This window comes from Leuciscus leuciscus (assembly GCF_965113295.1).
Source record: "Leuciscus leuciscus genome assembly, chromosome: 1".
Classification (NCBI taxonomy): domain Eukaryota; kingdom Metazoa; phylum Chordata; class Actinopteri; order Cypriniformes; family Leuciscidae; genus Leuciscus; species Leuciscus leuciscus.
This window is the reverse complement of record NC_138725.1, coordinates 33543211-33565384: the sequence shown is the minus strand read 5'-3', so window position 1 is coordinate 33565384 and position 22174 is coordinate 33543211. Positions and strand designations below refer to the sequence as shown.

Genomic DNA, 22174 nt, shown 5'->3' with positions numbered 1-22174 from the left:
TACAATTAACAATACGAACTATCACAGGAAAACACAACGACGAAAAATAAATCATACTTACAGGTTGTGGCCCGTAAACAGTTTCTGTTTTTAAAGTTGGAACTGCTCCATCTTTCAGGACTAGCCGTTGTGCGAATCCTTCATCGGAGGAGGGGTTTATGTAAATATTGGGCTTAGTGATGTCAGCAAGCCCGCAGGAATGTCGTGTAGTCCCTACTGGCCGTTTTTTGTAGTTCTTAGAAATTGATTTCTTTAAAAGCAAATATCTCCCTTTGCTTTAAACTTTGAAAGTTGTAACTTTGCAGATGTTGTTTATGCTCAAACAGCAACATTACACACTAACTAAAGTTAGAAAAGTGAAATCGTGTTTTACCACCCCTTTAACACACATGATCCTTCAGAAATCATTCTAATATGATGATTTGATGCTCAAGAAACATTTCTCATTACTATCAATGTTGAAAACAGTTATTTACATTTTTATTTCAGGGTTTTTTGATGAATGAAAAGTTCAAAAGAACAACATTATCTGAAATAGAAAGCTTTTGTATTTATCTCCTTCCTCAATACTGATCGTAAAAAAAAACTGACAAATTTCATAATGTAACTCAACATATTCAGAAACAGACAGTTAAAGCAGCAAAGGAAAAATTCATATAAAAAAGTCAAGGGTCAAGAGTCCAAATAAAGTAAACACCGATCACTGATTTGTATATTTTTTTTTTCAATAAGACATCAACAACTAAACTTCTCAATAAGATGTTTTGTATGAAAGAAATAAAGTCAAGCTGGATTGTAATGAGTGAAGATGCTGAGATCTTGAGAGATCTGTTAGTGTTTAATGTTCTGTGACTGTCAGCAGCGACTGCAATAAAAAATTAAATAAAATAACAAAACAAGTAAAATGAAAGTAAATATCCTAATTTAAATAAAGTGCAAAAAACTTTAACAGGAATATCTTACTTGTATTTCCTGAATTAATTAAAATGACTGGCAGCAACAGAACATTAAACACTAACAGATCTCTCAAGATCTCAGCATCTTCACTCATTACAATCCAGCTTGACTTTATTTCTTTCATACAAAACTTCTTATTGAGAAGTTTAGTTGTTGATGTCTTATTGAAAAAAAATATATACAAATCAGTGATCGGTGTTTACTTTATTTGGACTCTTGACCCTTGACTTTTTTATATGAATTTTTCCTTTGCTGCTTTAACTGTCTGTTTCTGAATATGTTGAGTTACATTATGAAATTCAGACTTTCACATACTAAATATAAGATGGCACAAGTAATTCATTGGCAGGATCAGATTATGTTTCAGTGATTTTCTGTTGTTAGTTTAACTGGTAAAATCCTTAGACATTTAATTTCATCAAAATTGCAGAAGAATGGAAAGAGTGTGTCAGTGAAGGTGGTTGTGAATGTGTGTAGATGTGTGTTAGTTACAGGATCAGAGAATGACACCGTTCCTCTGTCATAGTCCAGATCAACTCTCACACACTCAAGATCCTGTTCAACACGAAAACCAGATCTAGACAGTCCATATGGATCATACTCCACACACCAGACATCAGTGTTACAGAAATCACGTCCCTTCCTCTGGTTTGATGCTGTAGTTACTCCAAGACTCCAGCATTCACTCTCTTTAACCTCCACATCCCAGCTGTGTGTTCCTGAGTTAAAACCCTCTGAACCCAGAACACACTCAAAGATGTCAAATCTCTCTGGATTATCAGGAACAGGTTGTTCGTCCCAGCTGAATGTCACACTGGTCAGATCATCAGACAGGACGAGACGTGGATGAGCCGAGTTTGGATCCAGAATCACAGGAGCTGATGAGACACAATCAACTGCTTTTATTCTGATCTTCATATAATGATCAAGAGTGAACCAAACACAGATTATTATGAATTATGACCCTCGTCCTATTGATCAAGCAGTGCTGCACAATCAGTTATGAAAGATTTTTAAACTTATATGGCATCATTTAGACACACACAGAATCAGCAAATGAATCTCAACAATGCTGACAATCAACAAAAAAAGATAACATCAAATCTGATCAAATACTTTTAATATATTTTATCTTCAGTTGATTTAATCTTTTTTCTGTTCTTCTTGTTTCCTTGCTCAGTGATTCTGCTTGTTAACAACAGGTGTTCATCAGTGTCTGAATTTGCTCACCTGTTTTTTATTCACACAGTCAAGTGGATTATATTAGTGAACTAGGGAATAGTGAATGAGGGTATAACGTGTGATTTGAAACAGCCTATAAAAGTTAGACACAAACAAAACCAAAAAACTGTGGTGTTTTGCCTATAGGCATACATATTACGTGTGTTTGTTTTTATTTATGCTGTATTATAAAATACCCATATTATAACAAATAAATAACATATATTTGGAAATTGCCCTTTAAAACGAAGGCTCAGTTTGTGGTTCACAATGATTTGATTTAAACCAACAAAACCAATAAAACAAAGACAAAGTCACTTATATTAAAAAAAAAAGTTTTATTTATGTTTTTGTTAACAGAAGTTATCTTGCGCCTTTAATTGCCTCCGCTATCGTCCTGTCAATCATCTGTCTCATTCTCGCGGGTCGCGGATATGATTACAGCTTCAGTAAAAATGTATTTCACCATCATTGGTACCCACCCTCAGCCGATTGGCATTACAGTATTTGCAATCACCATCCCGTGGCAAAACGGAGCGTCTAGAGAAAAGTTCTGACTGCTGACTGAACATTGGTCAGTGAGCGTCTCCCGCTCGGCGCTGTCAGCAGATTTAACTCTGCACAGCTAAATAAAACAGGCTGGTGGCAGACTAATAATTAATATTTCTGATGTAAATATTTCTGTGAAACGTGTAAAGTTGCACTGAAGAAACCCCAATAGGACCTGCCCTGTACAGTTTAAGAATCTGTAGCCATAGTAGAGGACTATTATTTTGTTGAACAGACCTGACCTGAGCGACAACTGATGACGTCACATGCTCAGATTTGCTTGACCAATCGGCGGAAGGGGGCGTGTCAGGCCGCCCACATGTGGAAAACGAATTTTGAAGTCATTTATTCATTTTTTGCCTGTGAACTAACGAACGAAAAAACGAATAAAGGGGCCGTTTTCTCGTTTCTGCTTATTTCATTTCAAATTGGAAAACAAACTATCAAAACGTACACGGACCCACCAATCGAAACTCATTCTTGGCTCCCATCATGCATTGCGGTATGAATAAATTATGATCTGAATTGTCTTACTAATTTCCTTTTCCTAATTGAATTTTCTGTTTGTCACAATAGTTGAGATTCATACACTGATTATTGATGTCTGTATGTGCCTAAAAGAAAGATTTTGTTTAATCAGAACAACTTTTAAGAAATCCTTTAGGCTAGTTAGAAAAAAAGAACGTATGCTGTAGAATCACAGTGATGCTGTAATCAACAATATACATTTCAGTCAGAGATTAGACTCTAAATGAGATCAATGAATCAGGTGAAATTATGATTATGTCAAAACATAACCAACAAAACCTGATCAACTTTCTCTTTGTTTATCTGGCAGTTATAACTTAGATACAACAGCCAAAGACAATCTAATGTTTACAGTTTATGGGTCAAGAGCCCAACTAAAGCAAACACTGATCTCCATAACGGTGTCTTAAAATTTTTTGATTTTCTCCTTTGGTGATTCTGCTTGTTAACATCAGGTGTCTTCAATAATGTTCAATCATCACTCAATGAATCACTTAAGGAGCTCATTAACTTTAACACTCTTGAGTGTTAATTTAACACTCATATTTTAACACAGACTCTGGAGCCATATAAACTCCCAGGAGAGTTAATTTAACACTGGACTTTTTGCTGTGTAACGTCTTGGAAAGAAGAGCTGGTTATGTATATTGGGTCGCGTTTCAGTCGCTATTTCATATTCATTCCGTTGTTTGACAAAAGAAACAGTAAAATATACCAATGAAAACAGTTTTATTCAGAATTTAGCTTCATTAAAATGGGCACAGAGAGAGACAAACTAATGTAATAATAAATAATAAATGTACATTTAGCATTTTCAGAAGAGCTGCCCTGTCATGCAAAAATCTAAACATGTTTGTGTTAGTAAATTGCTCAGTGCAAAGAAAGAGAATAATGGGAACCTGGTATTTCTTTGTTCTTTCTACATGTGTCTAATAGACATGAACAAGTTCTTTGAAAAATCTATGACCTTTGAAACATGTCTCGTCTTCATGCTCTATGTTGACTATGGTTTCAATAATAAACATACATTTGCATAAAGGATCCATATTTATCCATGCCCATGTTGATTAGAGTATTACAAACTTGAAAAGTTTTAATTTAAAACAAATAAAAAATGTGCGATGAATTGCGATTAATCGCGAGTTAACTCATGACAATCATGCGATTAATCGCGATTAAAATTTTTAATCGATTGACAGCCCTAAATTAAAGTTTTAATTTTATTAAATTGAACAAGCACAACATTCAGCATTCAATCAAATATTCTTAAGAAAAAAAAAAGTGTTGAAAGATTTATTATTATTAATAATGTTACTTCAACATATTGTTATTTCAACATAATATGTGTGAGCAACAAGCAAGATGTGCATTTGTAAATTCGGTGACAGCGTGTGTTACGAGTTTCAAATGGTGTGACCGCGGCGCGCCGGCGACTTCATGTCATGATTATAATGTCTGCTATATTGCTTTTTATGTATTAAATCCAGGCAAATGGTTGATGAAAAATGTATTAAAATTAAGATACAATTTATACTGAACGAAATTCACTTTAAAGAAAAGCTTTCTTCAAAACAAAACTTAACAAACTTGAAACTATGTGCTTATTTAATGGCTAAAACACGTAGGCTACTACAGACTCTCTTTTTGTACAAATTGCAGCACATTCATTTAATTCTGAATTTTGCACATGTAAGTTGAAAGGCATTTGTTTGTGCATAGTAAAACAAATCTGTAACATTTATCAAGTTCATGTGCGTGCAATTATCTTAATGAATAGACCTAATGCGACAAGGAAGAAGCATGCAAACTGTTTGTTTATTCAGAAATAGTTGAATGGATCGGAAAAGTAACAAAAGCGGATATACATAGTTCCTACATGACGTCACAACATACGGGCATTTGCCGACCCGGCGCCATTTCTGTGGGCAGAACATTAGAAGAAGAAGCTGAAAAGAGTTCATTTTCGTGATAAAAAGTAAAAATGGTCATCTCCTGCTGGGTCAATGGATGTTCAAATCGTGCCGGAGGTTCAGTTAAATTTGGATTTTACAGTATACCCGTCATTAGACTTCATGAATGTGAGATGACTAACGTTAAGCGTCAGAACAACGATGGAGGTTATGGCTGGCGAGGATAAACAGGAAAGAAACTCCCTCAAAACACGCAAGAATTTGTTGTCTTTTATTGCGAGTGTACACAAATATAAGTTAACACTTTGCAGTTTGAATGATGTCCTGTATACAAAATGACGAGGTATTAAAAACATACAAAAACAACATTGTTTCCACTGTTCGATCGCGCCCGCGACTCTCTCTCTCACTCTGCCACACGCACACACACACATTCCAGCCTTGCAATCTCAGATTATGTCCCTAAAGAACCCGCGTATAAAGTAGTTCCGCATTAACCGTTACATTAATTAATTTGCACGCGAGTTTTGTTTATTTTCATGCCGTGTATATTCATATTCATGCACATATTTCCAGGCTCGGAATTGCTCACATGTGTTAAAACTCCTAGCCAATACCAGATAATGGTACACATGGATAATACCTGAGGCAAAGCTGCAAAATCAGTGCTCAGTTTAGCGCATACGGATCCACACCATTTATGACACAAATTTTCGCATTGTACCTCTCTCTGTCTTGTGTTAATAGAGTCTCTTTATAATCTCTGTCACTTTGTCTCTTCATGATTTTCGTAACATTATAAATAGAAAGAAATATTCGAAATTTGCTTGTAAAACTCTATACTGTCTATTTTAAAACTTTGTAAACACACCAGCTTATGCCCTCAAAGATGGCGTCTCCGGGGAGGTCACGTGACATTAATTGGCCTGTGGGAACTATGTATTGAGGCCTGAGGCTGACTACTATAATAATTTCTGTCATGGCAAGACTGCTTGTCTGTTCATCGTCGAAGTCCCCGTTTTTTTTTTTTTTTTTTTTTGCTGTCATAGGCGAGCAGCGTGCGCATTTAATGCACGAGACAAAGCCAACACATTATGTTGTCAATCCCCACGACTAGTTTAAAATGCGTCCATACCTCCGATTTTCCTCCAAACTTGCTCAAAGTTAATTCTCCTGTTTTAATTTTTTTCTTTGCTTCTTCAAGATCCATGTCGCACTTAGAATAGCAACAGAATAGCCTACAGCACCACAGCAGGTGTGATGCGTCACGCGTGCGAGACTGCGAGTGCGAGTGGACGAGACGCTGCGCATGACACGTGACATGCTTTATCAAGGGCCCGACCCGACCCGACCCGGCCCGAGGACAGTGGCGGGAAATATCGGCCCGACCCGGCCCGCGGGCAGAGAATTAAAGCTCTATTCTGTCATACATCTACAGAAGTTGTTATTGAGATGTTTAATTGAAAATGTTTGGTTTGAAGTTACCATTATAGAGATCAGTGCTTGCTTTAGTTGGGATGCTGACCCTTGACTATTATACATTTTGTATTTCACTGGCTGAATAAATTGTGTCTTTGCACTTATGTGCACATAGTTTGTGAATGATGGAAAAATCATCGTAGCCTATACTAGAGGTGGGCGATACTCCAAATTTCGGTATCGATCCGATACCAAGTAAATACAGGGTCAGTATCGCCGATATCGAAACCAATACTTTTTCGTTTTAAAAGCATGCACTTGAACTTATGCACTTTCCTGTGCTAGAGCAGTGTGTCATGATTTATGAGGTGAATGCATCATTAATATGCTAAATCTGAATACGTTTTCATGACTACTAAATATTTTGTGATTTGTGCTCTCAACTCGCCTGTAATTATTGACAGTGACTTTTACAAAACTACCCTAATTATAGTATAAGTACTATTGTACACTAGCCTACTGTTTAAAAGTTTGGGGTCTGTAAGATTTTTTATTCTCTTCTGCATTTATTTGATCAAAAATACAGTAAAAACTGTAATATTACAATTTAACATGGGCTATCTGTTTTCTATGTCATACTAAACTGTAATTTATTCAAGTGATCAAAGCTGAATTTTCGGCATCATTACTCCAGTCATGATGATAATTCATTTTAATATGCTGATTTACAGCTCAGGAAACATTTCTTATTATTATCAATGTTGAAAACAGTTTCATATTTTTTGTGGAAACCATGATGCAGAATTGTTTGATGAACAAAGTTGAAAGAACAGCATTTATGAAGTAGTTTTTTTTTAACAGTGAAAAACCCTTGACTGTCACTTTTGATCAATTGAATGCATTGATCCTTGTTGAATAAAAATATTAATTTCATTAAAAAAATCTTACTGACGTCAACATTTTGAACCGTTATATACACTTTTGCTTTGTTTATTAAAAAAAAATACCCGATTGTTTCTCTGTCATCTAAGCAAGGCTTTGTTTCCCAAACGCACTGGGCCTGTGAGCTCAGCGAAGCACCAGCATCGAACGCTCTGTGATTGATTGGTTTCGTCTTGTATCCAGATGACTAGGAGAAAAAGTTCTAGCCTACACAGTTATCCGCTAACATTCGCTTATTTTTCCACTTAGAAGCTTATTTTACGCACTGAATTGCGTGCTAAATTAATAAAAATTACTGGTAAAAAAAAAAACACACATTTGGATCGATATTTTTATGTGAGGATCGATCCTTTTCGATACCACGTCAGTATCGATATATCGATACTCAAGGATCGATCTGCCCACCTCTAGCCTATACACTAAATGTCTTTCAGTTTTTAATTCTTTATCAAAAGTGTTATATTACCACCACTGTAAAACCATAGTAATAAATTACAATGATCATTTTTTTTAACACATAATGCACAGCCTAAAAAAGAAACAGAGCTACAATGTCTTGAAGAAACACAGAAATATCAAAAATCTGCATATGTCTCTCATCAATGGTGGCAATCATTTATTTGTATGTATTTATTCATGCAGGAGTGCATGCTGGGAGTTTTATACAATCCTGGAACCCAGCATGCATTACGATTACGACATGAAAGTTTTTATTGTCACCATTGTTGAGATTCATGTGCTGATTGTTGATGTCTGTTTGTGTCTGAGTTAACCAGGAGTTTAAAAAGTTTTAAAACTCTATATTATTTCAATATTCTTCAAAAAAACTAATTACAGAAGCATTGCTGTATTTCGCATTATAGATTAAAAGATATGATAAACCCATAAATCCAAAGCTTTTACACTGGTTAAGATCAGAGATTCAGACACATCCAGGATGATTATGTAATCATCACAACAGTCATAAATATCTTATCATTTTTCTCTTGACTTTTTCTTGTCATAACACATGTGTGTTATGACAAGACATAACACATGTGTGTTATGTGTGCATAACTATGCATGTTTTATAAATGCATAGTTAAAGCAGTCAGAAAAACACTGAAATAATATAGTTAATGGTTCAAGACCCCAACTGAAACAAATACTGATCTCCATCATGGTGATAATAACTTTATTATTTTCAATAAAACATCAACAATTAAATATTTGTTATAGGGGTCATGAACTGGATTGTTTTATTATTTTATAATGTTGCCTGGGGTGCCCTTATAATGTTAGTATTATTTTTACATAAAAAAATTTCATAATTTATAAATAAAAGCCATTTTTCCAAGCCTGATTTCAGCCTCAGATTTGAACGCTCTGTTTTAAGGGGCGTGTCTGCTGTGAGACTGCAGTGCAAACGCCCACTGCTGTGATTGGCTGACATGCTTGCATATGAAATAGCTAGTATTACATGAACTCTCTCGAAAACTTTTATTACGTTTTTACTATTACAGCTATCGAGATGAACAAATCGTGAAAAGTATAGTTTAAAGCAGTGGTGTAGTCTACGTGATACGCAGGTATACGCCGTATACCCACTAGAAAAGGCCAAGGATTTGCGTATACCCACTTAAAAAAGCGTGAGGATACGTAACAATTTCGTTTTGTGTCAGAACTTTCACTTTCATTCATAAATTCACCCCGTCTGTGTTTGAAGCGACACGGATCGAATCGCAGAATCCAGTCACAAATGGAACTTGCTATAGGGCAGAACGTCACAGATTTTGGCTATTTTTGAATGAATAAATCAAAAGTAGGGCTGTACAATGAATTAAATGTCGATATGGACTAGTGTCTATGAATATTAAAGCTAAAAGAGACTGCAATTGTTCTACGCGTCTCTGGGAATGAGCGCTCAATGTGTGCTCCACTACACACACACACACACACACACACACACACACACACACACACACACACACACACACACACACACACACACACACACACACACACACACACACACACACACACACACACACACACACACACACACACACACACACACACACACACACACACACACACACACACACACACACACACACACACACACACACACACACACACACACACACACACACACAAGCACGGGTGACTCACGCTCGTGGTGTTTTCAGCGTTTCACTGTATTGAGACATTGTAGCCTACATTCTCCGGTTGTAGCCTACATTTTAATGATGTAGGCTACAGCTACACATGTGCATTTCATCGCAGAGCTGCTATGAGAGTCACTTGACGAGAATTTCACCATTTCATTTGATAAAACTATCGTCATTCATTCGTTTCATATACACACAGAAACTGTTAGGCTATGTCTTTACGACAACCTGTCAAAATAAAAGTTCGGTATAACTTGAAGAAATTATAACAGAAATATATTACTATTGCACAGTAGAGTATACTTCAGGCCTAATAATAATAATAATAATATTAGTTTATTAAAACACACAGAAACTCAAATGTCTACAACCCACCAAAATAAAAGTTCGGTCTAACTCAAATTAATTAGAAAGAAATTGCACAGTAAAATGTATTTTAAAATAACACTTTTTTTTTTCAAAAACACCATTTCTAAAAGTTAATTTGTATTTGTGCCTATAATGTTTTTAAAAAAAATTTTTTGGGAAAATTGTCAGCTGATAAAACCTGTGCTTCAGGGACCATTATTCATATAACATCTAAGGCTAAAGGTAGCTCTTAACTGACTTAGTTAGATGGTGATTAACACTAAACAGTAGAAAATCAGTCCAGCCTCCCCAGCTGTAAATGTCATTGGCTGTTAAAGTCTTGTGTTGCTTATAATAAATTGACATGTTGATAACACTTAGTATTTCATAATGCTCTCAATTACATGTCGATGCATACTGTATGCATACACAGTAAATTCCACAGTGTTAAATCAACACTGCTCAGAGCAAATATGGTCCCACTCTACAGAGTGTTAAAGTAACACTAAAGCGGTGTTAAAGTTAATGAGATAATTAAGTGATTAATTTTGTGATGATTGAGCATTATTGAAGACACCTGATGTTAACAAGCAGAATCACTGAAGGAGAAAATCACAAATTGTAAGTTACCATTATGGTGATGGGTGTTTGCTTTAGTTGGGCTCTTGACCCTTATATGTTTACTTTAAATTTTACTGTTGTTTGTCTGATGTTATTGATGTATAACAGTCAAATGAACAAAGTAAAAGTGTGATCTGATAGTGTTGGTTATGTTTTGACATAATCATGCTGTGATCTGAAAAATGAAACTTATTGAGATAGTTTGGTTTAACTTGTTACCAGCAGCTTTGTGATTTTAACAGCATATGATTATCAATACTTTACTTATAATCCAAAATATTTCATAAACATTGTTCTGATCAAAACACTTTCAAATTAATTTATACGTATACGTATTAGAGTATACGCACTACAAAAAACTAGACTACACCACTGGTTTAAAGCATTATATTTAAATCTATTCCATCACATGAAAGGTTGCAGCATGATGAGCACTGACTGAGCAGATGACAGACAGTCTGTTGATCGCGTGAATAAAGATCTTATCATTGCAACGCAATTTTTGCACTCTCACAAATGCTTACACCAAATCACAATGCAAACACGATGTGAATACACAGTAAGAGCTTCGTTGTGTAGTGTAACAGTGTCATTATTTCATCACGAGTTTGGTAAGTGTCCAGATAAGCTCTCGCGGCTCGCGCTGTGCTGTTTGATTGACAGCTTGGGCGATTGGAAAGGGATCGTTCTTTGATCGCTTTCTGTATATAATTTAATAACAGTTTAAAAAAAGATTATTTTCATAATACTACGAGAAATGATGTGAAGTTGATCGTTTAGTCACTGATGCATAAACAGTATTGAACGATTTTAAGAGAAATATCTGAACTTGAATAATTACACAGAAATCACTGATCGCAGATCAGGCATTAGAATACACATGGTTACTTGTATGTTGCTGGCAGATCCGTGTCGGGAAATTGTGATTGACTGATTTAATAAAGTTTAACCATGCTGGAATCCGAAGGAAGCTTATGCAGACTGTCTTGTTCCACAAACAGGCACTGCACAATATTTAGTAAACAGCATGTTTATTGTTTGGAAGTAGCTCGATCCGGTTTAGCAATTATCATGTCGTCCTATGTTATTTAGCATGTTTGGGGCGAATCGGTGGGCGGGGCTAAACAGGCCGTGTTGAAGTAGGCGTTGATCTTCTTTTGTGGAGGCGGTGTTTTATCCTCTTTGACGTCATAGTTCCCCACTTTGACTGAGCCTGATGTCTATAAAAGCTTTTATTGGACTAACAAGGTAGTTTTCAGTTCTGAAACTTACAGGATATTATTATAGTATGATGATCTCTTATATGTCAAAAGCTCAAGGAAATTTTGATTTCTCAGTTCATCACCCCTTTAATTCTCAACAATAACTTTTGTACAAAAGAAATAATGTTAAACTGGTTTGTAAACTGGTTTCACACTCAGTGTTGCTGGAAGTCAGTTGTAGTTCTTGTGTTTCTCTTTTTTTTCTGTTCTTGTTTCTCTGTCCTTCAGTAGCTATGTTTCCATCAACACGTTTTTATCCGAATTATGTGATATCGAATAAAAAATGCCTTATGGAAACAGTAAAATTCGATTGAATTTCTTGAATATCGACTAAAATGAAATACGGTCGGTCTCATCGGATTTTATCTTGATCGATAAACGGTTTATGCGATAAACGCTGATGGAAACGTTATTTGCCGAATAAATAATGGATTGAGATTAAGTTTTAGGTCATTTTATGGGTACAACCCGCCACAAAAGAAGAAGTTTTAGTTATTTTCCGCCCAGTTTGCACCCATTATATCTGTCTGGTTTGCACACATGCGGGCGGATAATGAGCTCCTTGCGGGCGGGTAGCGGATGAAAAATATGTGCAATATTTTTATGTCTAAATTGCCATTACACACTCGCAAATATGTGTTTTGGGCATCCTTAAAAATATTCTTGTTTCCCGTTACCCGACCAATCCTGTCAATTTAGGACCGACCCAATACATTTTTTCCCCCTTTTAGTCCGACCGAATGGCCGGTTGTAAACTTGCGTTAAGATCGACCGATTTTTTTATTTATTTTTTACTCTTCAAACAACTAATACAAATGCAATAAAATAATATTAATTATATTTTAGTAGGCCTAAGTATTGTGTAGGCTACACTCTTTGATGTACCGCTCAGGCCTGCACTGGCTTTCCACAAAAATAAATGACGTGGAGCAATTTGGCTGTATTGCGTGTTTATGTATATACCAAGCGGCAACATTCTAATCTGAAAAATGAAGCCTACCCGGAAGTGCGAAAAACTGCAATACATCGAAAATCCGCTAGGGGCAGGTCCCAAAAGGGAGCAAATGTCCATACACCCCCATGTTAAAATGTCAGTTTTCACAGCATAAATTCATGTTTTTACAGGTTGGTCCCATGGACTTTTAATGTATTTTTCGATAGGTTCCGAGTGCCTGACAACTGTGAGGGGGGTGAATTTTTTTCTAACTCGTTAGTTTAGATCGTATTTAGATATAAAATGTATGACAAATAAGGGCGCGATTGACAGCTTGATTGACAGCTGACAACGAGAATAGGCTGCGCCGAGTGGAATTCCTGAAATTTGACGTCTCGGCCATGATCTGACACAACAAATCATACCTGTAAGTTATCCTTTCTGAACATTTGTATTGAAATATGGCGCCGCCCATACCCCCCATAAACAGCCTCAAAACCGTTCTTCAGAAGTCTATGGGTGACGTCACAGACGCTTTGTCCATATTTTTTACAGTCTATGGTATATACCTAAAAAAGTAGTAGTATGTGCATGTCTGTCTGTGTGTGTGTGTATGTGTGTGTGTTTGTGTATGTGTGTGTCTGTGTGTGTGTGTGTCTGTGCGTGTATGTATGCATGCGTACATGTGTGTGCGCGTGTGTGTTTGTGTGTGTGTGTGTGTGCATGTGGATTTGTATGTGTGTGTATGGGTGTGTGTCTGTGCGTGTGGATGTCAGTGTGTGTGTGCATGCTTGCGTTTGTTTGTATTCCTGCATGTGTGTGTGTGACAGTATCATCCTAAACCAGAAAAAAAAAAAAAAACTTTGACAATCGATTATGGGCTAGGTTGATGTGGGCCCTTAAGACCAACATACCATAACAATTTATTCTTCCTCGGTGCCACGGTTCAGGTAGTTATTTAGGAAAAACTGCATTTTTGGGGTTTGGGGGGGCCCAGCGCGGGGGGGGGGGGGGAGTGGCCCCCGGGGACCAAACGAAATTTTTCCGTAAAAGTCTAGTGGGGCTACATGCCCACCAAATTTCATGTTCCCCGGTGTTTCGGTGTCCCTGGTATCGTTGCCGAAAAATTCAGTAGATGACAAAAAAAAAAAAAAAAACTTTGACAATATATATATATATTTTTTTTTATGTTGATTATATAAAAAGTGAAAAAAGCATGAATAAGATAAGATGATCCCGAATATCGGGAGACAAATGGAGTGGGCAGACATGATTTTGACCACTTTATTAAGTTTGTTTTTGTAGAAAGACTTTCTTTAAAGTGAATTTCGTTTTGTATTAATTGTATCTTAATTTGAATCAATGTTTAATCAACCATTTTCCTGGATTTAATAAATAAGAGCTAAATATAGCAGGCAATAATCAGGACACGGAGAGGCGCCCGCGCGTGAACTGGAGGTAGCCTAGGCTACTTGAATGGCCCAAAACAAAGCGCACATTAGTGCTCATTAGCCCATTCATGAGGCTATTGTGATGTTGAGAGAGGTGCGAGATAAAAAATAAAGCACTTTAAAGGTACAATATGTAAGAATTTTGCATTAAAATATCCCAAAATCTCAAGGCCAGTGTTATATATTTTGTTAAGTTGATTACTTACAATATCCCAAATGTTTCCAACTATTTTTAAATCGTGAGAAAATTGCGATTTTAACCAAGGAAACGGGGCGTTAGAACAGGGGTGAGCTGGGAGTCGCCAGTCAATTGCATCATATCCGCGTTACCCTCGGTTTCCGCTTGTACTGCGTGGAGTCCTGGACAAATGCGGAAGTTGTAGCGTCCATCAACGTCGGCGTGACTGGGACTCGTACTTTATTAAAATAAAGCAAAACAAACAAAAGTCACGCACAACTTGCATTCACTGTGGCAACCGCGACGGCACAAAACAGTTAAAAAACGAGAGCTCGGATCCACCGGTTTTCTTTCTCTGCGTCCAATTTTCTCTCCAGTCTCTCTCTCGTTCCAGCGCAGCTTATAAGCGGTCTCTCCACGCCGATCACTGCAATAAGACACAGGTGTTCGTCATTTGCACTTGACCTACTTGCTCGTCTCTTCTCTCTCCCATCACAGACCGCGCTGAACCACGCCCCCCTCGCCACAAAAAGCATGTCATTAAATGCAACATTTATAAAAATAGAACTTAGCCTCATCCATGAACATGATTTTTCGATTCCCGTCTGACTGATTTACATCCACGGTGGAGTTTAAAACGACAGTTCCCATCATTCCACGCTCCTTCACATCGTCATCAAGCTACGCCGTAGTTGTTGTTTGGAATGTTGCGCCCTCTAGCGGCAAAAAATTATTGCATATTGTACCTTTAAATGGAATGATTTTAGCTTGTGTGCGATATATCGCGGGCACGGGTCAGATCTGGTGCTGAACTTTGTGGGTACGGGCGGGGGCGGGTCTCCAAAAATGGACCCGTGCAGGACTCTGCACTATTACAACTTGTGCAATATTGATAATTTGTTGGTAGATGGCACGATCCATTTTGTCTAGCAAAACTTTGTTCGCAAATGTTTGCTTGAATGTTGTGCGATTCAGTGCGAAAATGATTGGAAACACCTTAAAATGTCTCAAATCAATTCGATATACCAATTTGATCACAAAACAGCATGTGATGTCATTACGCACAGGTTTTTATTCGCTTTAAAGCCGTTTGATGGAAACACACTTTCACCAGCTTTATTCGCATGATTTTTTTTACCGAACTTCAGATAATTCGATTGCCAAGTTGATGGAAACATAGCTAGTGATTCTGCTTATCAGGTGTTCATCAGTGTCTCAATTCACTCACTTCTTTTCATTCACTATATTAGTGAACTAATGTAGGGAATAGTGAATGAGGGTAGGGTGTGATTGGGAAAACAGCCTCTGAGTGTCGACTTTGAGCGCTGTTAATTCACAGTATATTCCTGTAGGATATTTTTGTTTTCTACGGTATATTGCTGTTTTAATGGAAAATGGTAGGATATTGTCAGAATTAGGCCTTTTTTTACAGCAAGGGTTAACAGTGTAGATGATTTTCATCAAAAAAAAAATATCCCAGTCTCTTCCACACAGTGACGCATAGGGTTAAAAAGATAATTCAGCCCTGTTTCTTTTTAGTTATTTATTTTATTTTATTTTATTTTAATTACTATTTTAGTATCACATTGGTACTCTGTGTTGATTTAACTGGGGATTTTGCTGTGTATTAAATCTAATGTCAACAGAGCATGTATTGACAAAAACAATCAATCATTCTAAACTGTATATATCTGCTATATCACTGTAACTGATAAATATCATGTTCTTCTCTTTTTTACAGCTCATTTAGTGCATCTAATCTGGTAATTCAAACATCATGCTAAAATCTTCCCTCATACATGATTTCCAGTGTGTAGCACAGTTCTTCTCCAGACTCACTGTTTTGGATGGTGTCCTGCATCTTCTTCCAGACTCTGAAAGGCAGGTTGTCCAAGTATCGTGACACATGAATCAAAGCTCCAGAAGCCATGTGTGGATGCGGCTGTGAGATCTGGACTCTGGAAGAACATTCAGGAGTCAGAACTGCAGTGGCTTTGGATCAGAACCAGAGAGACCAGAGACACCAGCAGATCACTCACCTTTCCATTGAGCCTGGAAACTCCTGCAGAACAAACACACCATTTATCATCAAGAACTCAATCAATCAATCAATCAATCAATGATGTGAAATCAGACCTTCAGAAAGCAGAAGTCATTGGCTTTCATCATCTCCTCCATGTCTTTGATTGTGTATGAAAGATCTGAGATGTGTGTGTTCATCTCCTCCAGCTTCTCCTTCATCATCTGCTTCTTCTGCTCCTCTTCCTCCCTCAGTGCAGTGATTGTAGCTTCTTCTTCATCTCTGAGGAACTGATGAAGCTTCTCAAACTGCTGTTTAATCTGACGCTCTGTGCGCTCAGCTTGAGACTGAAATCAAATCACATTCACTTCAATCATCTCATAGACGCAACTGATTCTGGAGCAGCATGAAGAGTGAGTGGGAAAATGTGGGTTAGTTAACCCCAACTGTAACTTTTCAGTCAATAAAGGAACATGTAATTATGTCAAAAACACTTCAGCTGTTCTAATCCTTGTACAAATATCAAAAGAATCAATCATTTTTATATATCAATCCTCACCTTGATATGTTGAACTGTTTTCTCAAGCTCTTCTTTAATGTTTTTCATTGTGTTTAAGTTTCTCTTGTAAGGACTTCAGTGCTGTATTGAGCTCCTTCTAGAATTCCAACAGAAAATGTATAAGATACCAGAGATTTTTATAATTTGTTCTGTAATTAGTCTATCCAACGCAGGAACAGGTAGAACATGCAAACTGCACACACACTGGCTCCACCGAAACTCGACCTTCTTGCCGTCAGGCGACAGTGCCTCTGAGTAACTCTATATTTAAATCCGTCTTACCTTATATAATGGCACAACTTCACCGATGGGCCTGAATGTGTGATTAACGTGTTTCTGTGAATCTCTGCACACTAAACACACGGACTGTTTGTCCTCCAGACAGAAGAGTTTGAGTTTCTCACTGTGTAAACTGCAGATCTCCTCAGACCCTGATGAACGATTCTCATTTCTCTCCTTCAGGAACGACTCATAAAGTATGGGTATGTTTTATGTAATGTTTCGTTTCGGGTCGCCATTATTGTGATCAGTGTTTGTCTTAGTTGGGCTCTTGACCCTTTACTTTTTAATCCAACTCTGTGTTTATAAAGCACATTTGTTGTGGCTAGAGAAACTATGACCTGGGCTGTGTTTCCCAAAAGCATCTGAAGCCTAATTTGAGCCAAGTTAGGCTTAAGATGCTTTTGGAAAACACAGTCCAGGTCATGACTCATGATGGTTATGTTTAGATGATGAAATTACAATCCTGTAGTGGCCTGACTCACTGATCTCACCCAGCATTAAAAACTGATTATACAAATGCTTTATTAAATCCCCATTACAGTAGCTACTTCCTGCAGTACTTTAATAATCTGAAGGTTTTAAAATCACACTAGGGGTGGGAATCAATCCTGAAGTAGCGATACTTTCGATACTGACGTGGTATCGAAAAGGATCGATCCTCACATAAAAATATCGATCCAAATGTGTGTGTTTTTTTTTTGTTAAATAAGCTTCTAAGTGCAAAAATAAGCGAATGTTAGCAGATAATTGTGTAGGATAGAACTTTTTCTCCTAGTCATCTGGATAAAAGACGAAACCAATCAATCACAGAGAGCGTTCAATGCTGGTGCTTCGCTGAGCTCACAGGCCCAGTGCGTTTTTGGAAACGAAGCCTTGCTTAGATGACAGAGAAACAATCGGGAGTTATTTCGCAATAAACAAACCAAAAGTGTACATAACGGTTCAAAATGTTGACGTCAGTAAGATTTTCTTTAATGAAATTAATATTTTTATTCAACAAGGATCGATGCATTAAATTGATCAAAAGTGACAGTCAAGGGTTTTACACTGTTAAAAAAAAAATCTACTTCATATAAATGCTGTTCTTTCAACTTTGTTCATCAAATAATTCTGCATTGAGCTCTCCAGTTGTTACACTGTTTTTGTTAGTTTGTCCTGTTTTATGTTTGTCATTCGCTATCAGTTATACCAGGGACGAACTGCTGAACATTCGGCAGTGCACACCAACTGATCACCAACCAGTTTTTGATTCTTCTGGCGTTTTGCGGAACATTGTCGTCGGTTGCGCCGCTGCACTGTGGAAACAGTATAAGACGCGCAGGCGTGGGAAGCGAGCCGGCACACTCGTGAAGCTCAGGCAGCGCGGATTCAGAACGGCGCTGCCTAGCATCCATCTGGCGAATGTCCGCTCTCTCCCTAACAAAATGGACGAACTACTTCTGCTCTCACGCAAAAACAAGGACTTTACCAACTCTGCTGCTCTGTGTTTCACGGAAACCTGGCTGAACGAAGCCATTCCGGACAGCGCGTTACATCTACCGGACTTTCAGCTGTTCAGAGCGGATCGCGATATGGAGTCAACGGGGAAAACGCGCGGTGGTGGGACATGCTTTTACATCAACAGAAGGTGGTGTACTGATGTAACTGTGTTAAGGAAAATGTGCTGTCCTGATGTGGAAGTGCTTTTCATTAACTGTAAGCCGTTCTACTCGCCGCGGGAGTTTTCCTCGCTCGTTCTCATCAGTGTTTACATTCCACCGCAAGCACACGTGAGTACGGCGCTGCAACAGCTGGCTGATCTGATCACAGAAACAGAACAACGACACCCGGACTCTGTTCTTATCATTCTCGGAGACTTTAATCAGGCAAAACTCACACGTGAACTTCCTAAATTCAAACAGCACATTACATGCCCCACCAGAGACAATAATATTTTGGACCATTGCTACACCACAACAAAGGATGCATATCGCTCCGTCGCCAGAGCAGCTCTAGGACTTTCCGATCACTGCCTGGTTCATCTTCTACCAACTTACAGGCAAAAACTTAAAACTGCTAAGCCAGTAATAAGGACTGTAAAGAGATGGACCAACGACACAGAGCAGGTCTTACAAGCCTGTTTTGAATGCACTGACTGGAGTGTTTTTGAAGCTGCTGCCAGCGATCTGGACGAGCTCACAGAGACTGTAACATCATACATCAGTTTCTGTGAGGATTTATGCATCCCTACCAGGACTTACTTATCATTCAACAATGATAAACCATGGTTCACACCAAAACTCAGACAGCTTCGTCAGGTCAAAGAAGATGCCTACAGGAGTGGGGATAGGATCTTGTATAATCAGGCCAGGAACACATTGACAAAGGAGATTGAAGTGGCTAAGAAGAGCTATGCCAAAAAGCTGGAAAACCAGTTTTCCTCCAACGACCCTGCATCAGTGGCGAAAGGTCTGAAAGACATTACCAACTACAAGACACCATCCCCCAGCATCGACAGCAACAAGCATCTTGCGAACGAGCTGAATGTCTTTTACTGTAGATTTGAGACCCCCGATCAGACACCCCATACCCGCCCTGACCATCTCTCTACACAGCCATCAACACCTCCAGCCATCCCCCTCCCCTCCCCCCCTGCACTTCAGATCAGTGAGGATAATGTGCGTCAGATCTTCAGGAAACAGAAGAGAAGGAAAGCACCAGGCCCAGACGGTGTTTCACCAGCCTGTCTGAAAACCTGCGCTGACCAGCTGGCCTCTATCTTCTCACTGATCTTCAACAGATCACTGGAGCAGTGCAAAGTCCCTTTCTGCTTTAAACGCTCCACCATCATCCCAATCCCGAAGAAACCAAAGATCACAGGACTCAATGACTACAGACCTGTTGCCTTAACATCTGTGGCCATGAAGTCATTCGAAAGACTGGTGTTAGCATATCTGAAGGACATCACTGGACCCTTGCTGGACCCCCTGCAGTTTGCCTACAGAGCAAACCGGTCTGTGGATGATGTGGTCAATATGGGACTGCATTACACCCTACAACATCTGGACAAACCAGGGACCTATGCAAGGATTCTGTTCGTGGACTTTAGTTCTGCCTTCAACACCATCGTCCCATCACTGCTCCAGACCAAACTGACCCAGCTCTCTGTCCCTAGCTCCATCTGTCAATGGATCACCAGCTTTCTGACAGACAGACAACAGCTAGTCAGAATGGGCAAAATCACGTCCGACAGCCGCACCATCAGCACCGGTGCTCCACAGGGATGTGTTCTCTCACCACTGCTCTTCTCCCTGTACACAAATGACTGCACCTCTAAAGACACCTCTGTCAAGCTCCTGAAGTTTGCGGACGACACTACTGTTATCGGACTCATCCGGAACGGTGACGAGTCTGCGTACAGACAGGAGGTGGAGCAGCTGGCTCTTTGGTGCAGTTATAACAACCTGGAGCTGAACACGCTCAAAACAGTGGAGATGATCGTGGACTTCAGGAGAAACCCCCCTGCACTCCCTTCACTCACCATCATGGACAGCACTGTGACTGCAGTAGAGTCATTCAGGTTCCTGGGCACCACCATCTCTCAGGATCTGAAGTGGGACACTCACATAGACTCTATTGTGAAGAAAGCCCAACAGAGACTGTACTTCCTGCGTCAGCTGAGGAAATTCAACCTGCCACAGGAGCTGCTCGTACAGTTCTACTCAGCTGTCATCCAGTCCATCCTCTGCACTTCCATCACCGTCTGGTTCGGCTCTGCTACCAAAACCGACCTCCGTAGACTACAGCGGATAGTTCGGACTGCTGAGCGAATCACTGGCACTACCCTTCCCACACTCAAAGTACTGCACTCATCCAGAGTGAGTAAAAGGGCTCGCAAAATCACTCTGGACCCGTCACACCCAGCACACTTTCTGTTTGAACTGTTACCGTCTGGTCGACGCTACAGAGCACCGAGCACAAAAACAACCAGACACAGGAAAAGTTTCTTTCCCCAGGCCATCTACCTCATGAACACTTAAATGTTCCCCTACTGTGGAACAAACATGTGCAATACTTCCCTCAGACATTTCATTATAGCACCTTATAACTTTATATATATTTATAATTTATAATCTTTTATTTTTATTTTATTTTTTATTTTTTCTATTTTTTATTTATACCTATGTTACTTGTCACTTGTCTTGTCACTTTATATTGTATGTGTACTGGAAGCTACTGTCACCAAGACAAATTCCTCGTATGCGCAAGCATACTTGGCAATAAAGCTCTTTCTGATTCTGATTCTGATTCTGATTCTGATTCTGATCTGATTCTGATTCTGATTCTGATTCTGATTCTGATAAAATGTAACATTGTTTCCACAAAAATATGAAACTGTTTTCAACATTCATAATAAAAATTATTCCGGTTCTTTTTAGTGAACTGGTCGAACCAGTACACTAAATCGGACTGAATCGTTCGAAACAGTTCGTGTCTTGCGTCAGCACTGATCCACAAGAAGTTACTAAAGTTACTCACTTTCGGACATGCCTGAGTCCTGACAGTCCCTTCGACTCAAAATAAACCAATATCCCGGAGTAGGCATATATGTTACTCCAGGAAATCCAACAGTTCACTTAACTGAGACATGTTGTGCTGACAGAAGTGATGAGCACGAGCAGTTGATACTGAGCATGCGCGCACTACCGAACGTACAGGTACAGCGGTTCTCGGACCACCAGTACAGAACCGAGAACTGTTTATTTCGAACACGTTCGATACGGAGAACCGATGAGCTGATGAGCTGATGAGCTGAGCATGCGTGCAATTCTTTCAGAGGGACGAAATGCATGTTTCTTGTAGC

The 22174-nt window shown here is 38.7% G+C and overlaps 1 protein-coding gene across 2 annotated transcripts in view; it reads right to left on the bottom strand.

The window, feature by feature from the left end:
- Positions 1-476: 476 nt before the first annotated feature.
- Positions 477-22174, bottom strand: part of LOC309477878 (E3 ubiquitin-protein ligase TRIM69-like) — a 36450-nt gene continuing 14752 nt past the window's right edge. The window contains exons 1-6 of one of the 2 annotated variants that reach the window (XM_082141364.1): positions 17332-17611; positions 17050-17146; positions 16607-16837; positions 16510-16532; positions 16310-16428; positions 477-1835 (exon numbers count right to left, since the gene is read on the bottom strand). In XM_082141364.1, coding sequence (XP_081997490.1) covers positions 1321-1835; positions 16310-16428; positions 16510-16532; positions 16607-16837; positions 17050-17097 — 936 coding nt within the window. In that variant the 5' untranslated portion in view covers positions 17098-17146; positions 17332-17611 and the 3' untranslated portion in view covers positions 477-1320. Of the gene's footprint in view, positions 1836-16309; positions 16429-16509; positions 16533-16606; positions 16838-17049; positions 17147-17331; positions 17612-22174 lie in introns of those variants that run through there. The other variant, XM_082141363.1, reaches the window with a different exon arrangement.